Here is an 8,029-nt window from a genome sequence, read left to right as displayed (position 1 = left end):
GTCGAGTGTTTTTCGCTTGGTTTTGTAACCAAACTCAATATAATATCTCGATGTTCGGTTAGTTTTTTGAACATTTCAAGAACGAGCTATTATAGCTCAAAATATTTTAGAAGTGTATTCACCCCCTCTACACGTTTTCAATCATAACAAGTGGTATTTGAGTCAATGTCATGAGTTCGATTTTCATTGATTTCAATGAGTGCAATTGTTGGGGGTGAAATAATTGTCCTTGTTGATAGAGCGATCGAACCATAATGCTTGGGCGGTTGTGCGATTTAAAGATTTGATTTGCACAATTACCACCAGCTATATTTTTGGTAAAACGACAAACATTCGGTCATACAATGTTGATATGTTTTGTATTATAAAATAAAATAAACCCAGTGTTTAAAAATATCGATTTTATTGTGAATGTATGTAAATATAAACATATATAGTTTATTTAATTAATAGAACGTATGTAGCATAAAAATGGGATATAAATAATATTATATTGAAATTGAAATAATAAAATATAAAAAAAAAAAGTTAATCATAATCAAATTAATCATCAATGATCTATTCAAATACAAGAGTTGTATTTGACAGAAACACAACTTTCCCTCGCCAGCTGTTTCGTCACCGTTTCTGCCTGCGATCTCTCTCTCTCTCTCTAGAATTATAGATACAAAGCCATATGTAGATATATATACAGATATATGGTCATATGGATGTAGATATCTATCTCTATCTCTAGTTTTCATCACTTTGTATTTGTGTGCAGCAACGAATTGAAATAACTCCAGATTTTCTTCCTCACATTGGAGTGTCTGTGATCCGATCTGCAGATATATCTGGCCTCGGATCAGCATTCCCCGTTGCAAGATCGTAGCTTTCCGGGTAATTGGATTCCTTCCATCTATTCTCTTTCTGATTCATGCAATGCAATCTTCGAATTTATTTGTTTTCTGTTTATGGTTTTGTTTTCATTTCTATTTTGCCATTGATGGGATTTCAAGTTTAATGACAAATTTGCATGTTCCTGTGTGTTTGCTTGGTTGTTGAATTTGGTATTTTTTTTGTAACAGATAATTTTGATCTGCTATCTGGGAATTGGGAATATGACGGCCGAAGCTGAGGTTTGTAATGGGGCGGTGTCCGAGGTGGCTGGGATTGAAGAGAAACCGGAATTCAAGGCCAGATCTTTCCAGGATCTTGCCGAGCCCGAGTTAAATGGGATTGGGAATCACGATCAAACCTATGATCCCGAAGATTCCTATGTTTTGGTGACCGATGTCGGTGACCCGAGTGCCGATGGTAAAGATATGGCTGCTGCGGATGGCAGTCCTCGGCATGAATCCAGTGCTCCCGTTGAGCTCTTAGGGATAGAATTGGATGCCCGGAACGGGAATCCGGAAGGTGCGATTGCGGGTAAACATGGAAATGCCGAGGGTGGAGATGAGAGTTCGACCTTGGTGAATGGCATTACTGATGTTCAGTTGGTTTCCTTAGTGGAGGGAGGTGAGGACCAAGATACTGTCGAGGAGGATAAATCTTTGGAAGAACTGAGTGATCAAAAAGGGAAAATCAATGTTGTGAATGGGGAAGCCGATCCTACATTAACGGAGGGGGGAATCTGGAATGCGGTGAATACGGATGAAAATCCATCGGTGGGAAATGGAGTTCTTGTCGAGGAGGATCAATGTTTGGAAGAATTGACTGATAAAAATGGGAAAATCAATGTTGTGAATGCGGAACATGATCCTACATTGACGGAGGGGAGAATCAGGAACGCGTCAAGTACCGATGAAAATCCATCAGTGGGAAATAGAGTTATTGTCGAGGAGGATAAATGTTTGGAAGAATTGAATGATAAAAATGGGAAAATCAATGTTGTGAATGCGGAACCTGATCCTACATCAACGGAGGCGGGAATCCAGAATGCGGTGATTACCGATGAAAATCGATCCGTGGGAAATGAAGTTATTGTCGTGGAGGATAAATGTTTGGAAGAATCGACTGATAAAAATGGGAAACTCAATGTTGTGAACACGGAAGCTGATCCTACATTGACGGAGGGGGAAATCGGGAATGCGGTGAATACCGATGAAAATCCATTGGTGGGAAATGGAGTTCTTGTCGTGGAGGATAAATGTTTGGAAGAATTGACTGATAAAAATTGGAAAATCAATGTTGTGAACGCGGAAGCTGATCCTACATTGACGGAGGGGGGAATCAGGAAAGCGGCGAGTACCGATGAAAATCCATCGGTGGGAAATGGAGTTCTTGTCGAGGAGGATAAATGTTTGGAAGAATTGACTGATAAAAATGGGAAAATCAATGTTGTGAATACGGTGGCCAATCCATCATTAACGGAGGGGGGAATCAGGAATGCGGCGAGTACCAATGAAAATCCATTGGCCGGAAATGGAGTTCTTGTAGGGGTAGAGGGCTCTGTTCGGGATAAAGAAGAAATCCAAGACAAGTTGGCTGTTGGCAAACCTGAATGTGAGGCAGAATCTGAAACTAAGAAGGCCGAGGACTCGAATGTAAAAATTGAAAAATCTGAAGAAGTTGAAGTTGAAGTGAAATTTGAGGACCAAAATTGGAAAAGTGGAGTTGTTGAAGAGGCTGAACCAGCTTACGTTGAGGATCAATTGATATCAGAAGCGAATCAGGAATCTAAAGTTCTGAACCCGGGAATGGTTGCCGATTCAGGAGAGGAACCCAATAATTTGTTGTCACCCTCTGACAAACAGGAGACAGTTGAGAATGAGGTAGAGTCGGCTTTGGGTAATGAAGCTCTGCTAGATCAGAAGTTTGATATTGATCCTGAAAATGGCGTTCGATACAGTCTGGATAAAGACAAAGTTGTGGAGAGTAATGCTGTTCGGGATGTCATCGGAACTGCCTGTGACGAGATTTTAGAAGCTGAAGGCAGCACAGATGACGCTGTCACCTCTCTAATTGGAAATGGAGCAACACCCCAAATAAGTGTTTCTGAAAGAGAGGCTGGGGCTTACGGAGAAACTCCCCAAATTAGTGTTTCTGAAAGAGAGGCTGGAGCTTCTGGGGCAACGCAAAAAATACCTGCTTCAAGTGCCCAGGTTCAGAGGCCCGCGAATGAAGTTCAAATCTCTGATGCTGAAACTGCTGGAGTCATATCTTCTTTACCTTCTGATGGTTCAGAATCTGAAAGTTTTGGCAATGAACCTATTCATCTTGATAGCTTGGAAATGTGTACTGCCGACGGTGTATGCTCAGGGTCTGACGTCAAGACGGTTGTTTCTAACAAAACAGAACCAATTTCACAGGGCAGTGAATTAAGTGCAGATTCTAAAGATGGCTGTAACCCACCAGTTTCTGCAGTGAAATTGGAACCTGAAGTTGATGACTCTTCTGCTGTGGACCATGTAGTTGTGACTAGTGATAAAGATGCCACCAGTGGATTGGAGGTCATAGATAACTTTGTTTCCGAGAAAGGTGTATCCAACTCCATGTTACAGTCTGCAGATGTTAAAGCAATGGTGGGGGGTGCCACTGAAAGTGATGACGAGACCTTGTTATTGGCCAAAAATGAGGACACTGGAAATTCTTGCGGCGATGGCATGTCAATGGCTTCACCAGAGTCTGGTTCTGATATAGTCAAGGAAAAGGATGTGAATGGTGTAGCTGTGACAAAGCCATTCACCTTTCGTGTTAGGACTCCAAGGTATACTGATGAAAAACTCCAAGAACAAATCAGAATAGCAGAACTAGAAGTTAAAGAGAAGACAAAACTCCGGGATTCTATTCAAGCCCAAATTCATGAGAGAAGAGTAAGATACACAGATATTTTTATTTGTTTTTTCTTTTGTTATTGTCTGAGATTGTTACAGGCTGGGGCTTATAGAGGGTTTGGGTTCACGGATAATAGTGGGATGAATTCAAATGGGGTCAGTTATTTCGTAGAGGGAAGATGTTCTGTTCTGCTCTAAGGAACCGAATTGGTCATCTTCTTTATAAATCTTATTATCTTGTGTATTTTCTTTATTACTGGTTTTGTTGCTGTTTTTGGATTGAACGCATTTATAATTCATTGATTGTTAGGCCAAAAACCAGAATAATGGTATCGATTATGAAACTGCCAAAGGTGAAGACAGAAACGTAAAGAAGTTGCTGAAGGAAAAGCGCATGGAAATAGATTCTCTCCAGTCCCTTATCAACAAGGCCAAGAATGCAACATCTATCGAGGAATTGAATAGTCGGGTAAGAATTGTGTTTCCCTGTTGCGTGCACACTACTTTTTGTTTGTTTTTAATATGGCTTTTATGTACATAGATCAGAAATAATCTGTCCAACAATTTGTTTTATGATTGAATTGTATCCTGTGGCAGATAAAAACTGTTGAACATAAGATACAACATGAGACACTTCTCTTGAATGAAGAAAAGAATTTAATTCAGGAGATCAGGCAGCTGAAGCAGCTTCGCGAACAGTTATCCTCTAGCAAGTGTAGCCAAAATGAAATCCAGCAGGCTCTTGAACAGCGAGAACAAGCTGAGGAGCGGTTAAAGGTATGCTTACTTCATTGTTGCCTGAAGTAAGAGTTTCGGTTGGTTATTGCCGTGGCATGGTCCGGTACATCCTAGAGGGACCAAAATTTGTTTGGATAGTTCAACTTAGTGAGGATAGTCCGATCATTGACGAGGAAGCGATCTCACCCTCCGACTCAAATCGAAAAAGTTTAAAATTTAAGTATATTTAAAAAAATTATAGCTTTGTCTCCTCCACCCAAAGTTCTGGATCCATGTTGCGACATATGTCCTACTATTACATTTCCCCTGTTTTTTTTATAATTACTGATAGGGTATATGTATTATATTATAATTTAATGTAATATAATCTGTGTATTTAATATAATATTGGCATGTGTAGACCTTGAGGAAGGAGCTTAGCAATCTTAAAGGCACAGCATCAAAAGCTCAAACAGCTTGTGATGAAGCAGAGGGTAAATACAACGTCGAACATAAAAAGGTCCAGGAATTGCAAGCTCAATTCAGAGCTGCTGATGATGTTCGTCAAGAGGCATATGCTAAATTTCTGAATCTATCTAAAGAACTTTCCCAGAAGGTATGCCCCGAATCGACAATGTAGTAGCTAAGTAATAATTGCGTTCATAATTTCAAATATATGTTATCCTGCCCACAGCAATTAGAACCGTTCTTCATACTAACAAAAATAGATGTTATAGGTCTTGATCATAGACGAAGGCACGGTATTTGTTAAAGTGAGACACTTTAATAGATAAAATAGTAAAATCTAAGTCAAATTCTCATCCCCAAAATAGCAATAATGTACCTTACAAACAGTTGAATAATGATAAAATAAAATAAATAAACATAAGTCTATTAGCAAAAAGATTATCTTGCAATTTTACTGGATTTCCTACACTGTATTTAATACACACAGAGATGCATTGACCATTTAAAGTACGGTAAGGTTATGCCGTTATGGTTGACTCATGTGCCTTATCGAAGGCATGAGCCTTGTCATGTGCTGATTGATTAGATTCGAATACCATGCTGGACATGAGCTATATTTTCACAAGAATGCTATATCTAACCAAAGTAGAACAAATGAAAAAGTTTTAGAATGATAAAGCAAATTGTTCTTACAACTTCGACACAACTTTGGATGATTTAGATATGAAGTTCCAAGACCATTTATAATACTTAGCTCAAGAGTGAACGTTGAAGGTCAATCTAATTAATTTGAACCTTCTAAATATTCTATAAGATTTACGTAGGTGAATGGAAGATTACATTTCGGTATTTCTCTAGAATATTTTACATATTACAAGCAAGATAAGCTAGAACAAAGGCTTGCTCTTTAATAATCTGGACATTTGAGATGAACGATTTTGGTTCCATATTTATTAAAATTGTCAATTGGAACTTGGAAGTATTGTTCTCTTACTGCCTTATTATGTGTCAATATTTAAAGTTTTTTATATAATTTTTCCTCTTTGAGTTTGATTGTCTGAGTTATTTACTCCTAGAAATCAAAGTAAAGTGGGGAAGATTCACTGGAGAATAGAAAAATTCTCTCTCAAACATGAGTCATAATATATTTCTCAGTAAATTTTGAGGTGGTTTTAATCCGAGTACTTGACACTGCAGAGGAAAAACTTCTTCCAGTTCAAGAATGATAGTGCCACAGCAACTTATTATGCATTTACTGATGATAAGAAGAAGCTTTATCGCCACTGTGTGAATGAGGTTAGTTTCGTGATACTTTCTCGTTTTGACTCCGTAAATTCAGCTCTAACTTTGTAATGGCACTGTAATTCCATAGGTTGAAAATTTTATGGAACTCTGGAACGGAAATGATGAATTCCGAAGCCAGTATGTTAGGTTGAACGCAAGAAGTACAATAAGGAGATTCGGCACTTTAGATGGTCGTTCACTTGGCCCTGATGAGAAACCACCCATCCTACCCAGTTATGTCAGAGAAAGAAATGATAAAGTGGTCTCGGTGCCAGCCAATACTGCTGATTCGATATCTAGAAGTCCCGCTATGGAGCTGAAGCCAGCTGAAACTAAGATTGAAAATGTGAGCTCGGATATTCATTGGAGTAAAAAAGAGACAGAAAGCAAGGAGAAGACAGTGGGATCTGATAAATCTAAACAAGTGAAGAGCTTGGCTACCGTTTCTGACATGGATGAGGAGCAGGAGGAGCCTGTAAAGACAAAGGAGGAGCTTGAGCTGATAAGGAAAGCCGAAGATATTAGAAGGGCGGAGACTGAAGCTAAGTTGAAAGAGCAACTTAGATTGGAGGAGATAGTGAAGGCTAAGGAAGCCCGTGAGAGGAAGCAACGGCGTGATGAAAAGGCACAAAAGAGAGAAGAATTGAAAGCCAGGAAAGAAGCGGAACAAAAAGAAAAGGTTAATCAACTATGTATCTCATGTTTCAATTAATTCCCTCACGTTACTTTTGCCATTTTTCATTATCATATATGATTTGGATCCGGGGGTCTCAAAGTGTTAACGTGTGATTTTTCCAAATATGACAAGTCCAGCAATCTTGTTCATCTCTCCCGAATTCATGGTTCCTTAGCACAAGTAATGAATTTGATTTTTTGTAAACACTTAGGAGAGGGAGAAGAAGGAACGAAAGAAGGAACGAAAGAAGGCCGCCACCTCATCTACCTCCGCTTCCACGGAGCAGCAAGACGATGCCAGCAGCATCACTTGTGTGGAAATTAGCAAGGAGGAAGCCTCCCCACAAGAGAACGATGTTTCAACTAAGAAGCCTCCTAAAACGAGTCGTGTGATGGTGAGCAAGCAAAACAAGACCAGAAGCGTGCCCCCTCCGTCTCTTCGCAACCGAAACAGGAGGAAATGGCAGCAATGGATGTGGGTAATTGTTATAAGCCTTGCTGTGTTAGTCCTATTCTGGCTGGGAAATTTGGGTGTGTTCTCTAGTGTAAATTCCAAGCTCCAAGGTTCTGGATTCTAGGACTCTGCTGCTGGACTCCTTTTTTTCTTTTTGTTTACTCGTTTTTTAGAGTATTATTATTATTATTATTTTTAGTAAAATATAAAATATATGAGCTTTCATGTATACTGTACACTCGACAAGTGATGATAAATAATTTTTGGTATTGGTTTAGACTAGCAAAGTAACATTGATTTGAATATGGTGTTTTTGGGGATTATGCATGAACCGCGCCAATAAATGGAATTGATGGATCACCAATCCTCTCTTCCTTCTTTTAATACCTTATCTTCATCGTTATTCCGCCGACATCTTATGTTAAAATTCATTTTGGTTTATATATATAGCGGAGAAGTTTGATATACACATCCAACCGAGTCTCGAATTTGATAGCTCGTCTCATATTTAATTTGAAATCTGGATGTGTGTTTATATATATTTAGTGGGGAATAGTTTGATACAACTCGGTCTCTCGAATTTGAGATGGTCAAATTTAGAATTTTTGGTGTCGTATTTTATTTTATTTTATTTATAAAAAAAACTATAGTTTGTGTTCATAAACAATGCGTG

The 8,029-nt window shown here is 38.8% G+C and overlaps 1 protein-coding gene across 1 annotated transcript; it reads left to right on the top strand.

Moving 5' to 3' along the window:
- The first annotated feature begins 614 nt into the window (after positions 1–614).
- Positions 615–7,633, top strand: LOC140881446 (uncharacterized). Its single transcript, XM_073286776.1, has 8 exons — positions 615–879; positions 1,068–3,797; positions 4,069–4,227; positions 4,356–4,535; positions 4,897–5,091; positions 6,141–6,239; positions 6,316–6,906; positions 7,115–7,633. The coding sequence occupies exons 2-8, from the start codon at positions 1,101–1,103 to the stop codon at positions 7,478–7,480; spliced, it is 4,287 nt and encodes a 1,428-aa protein (XP_073142877.1). The 5' UTR covers positions 615–879; positions 1,068–1,100; the 3' UTR covers positions 7,481–7,633.
- The last annotated feature ends 396 nt before the right edge of the window (positions 7,634–8,029 follow it).

Source organism: Henckelia pumila, chromosome 1 (genome assembly GCF_033568475.1).
Source record: "Henckelia pumila isolate YLH828 chromosome 1, ASM3356847v2, whole genome shotgun sequence".
Lineage (NCBI taxonomy): Eukaryota > Viridiplantae > Streptophyta > Magnoliopsida > Lamiales > Gesneriaceae > Henckelia > Henckelia pumila.
The sequence above is the reverse complement of the archived record's forward strand: the minus strand, read 5'-3'. Positions and strand labels throughout refer to the sequence as shown.

Bases quoted from the DNA above. Each gene is read 5' to 3' on its own strand.
- LOC140881446 (XM_073286776.1), top strand. From the start codon at position 1,101: ATGACGGCCGAAGCTGAGGTTTGTAATGGGGCGGTGTCCGAGGTGGCT. The intron at 3,798-4,068 runs GTAAGATACACA...ATTGATTGTTAG, and splicing joins CCCAAATTCATGAGAGAAGA to GCCAAAAACCAGAATAATGG. The intron at 4,228-4,355 runs GTAAGAATTGTG...ATCCTGTGGCAG, and splicing joins TCGAGGAATTGAATAGTCGG to ATAAAAACTGTTGAACATAA.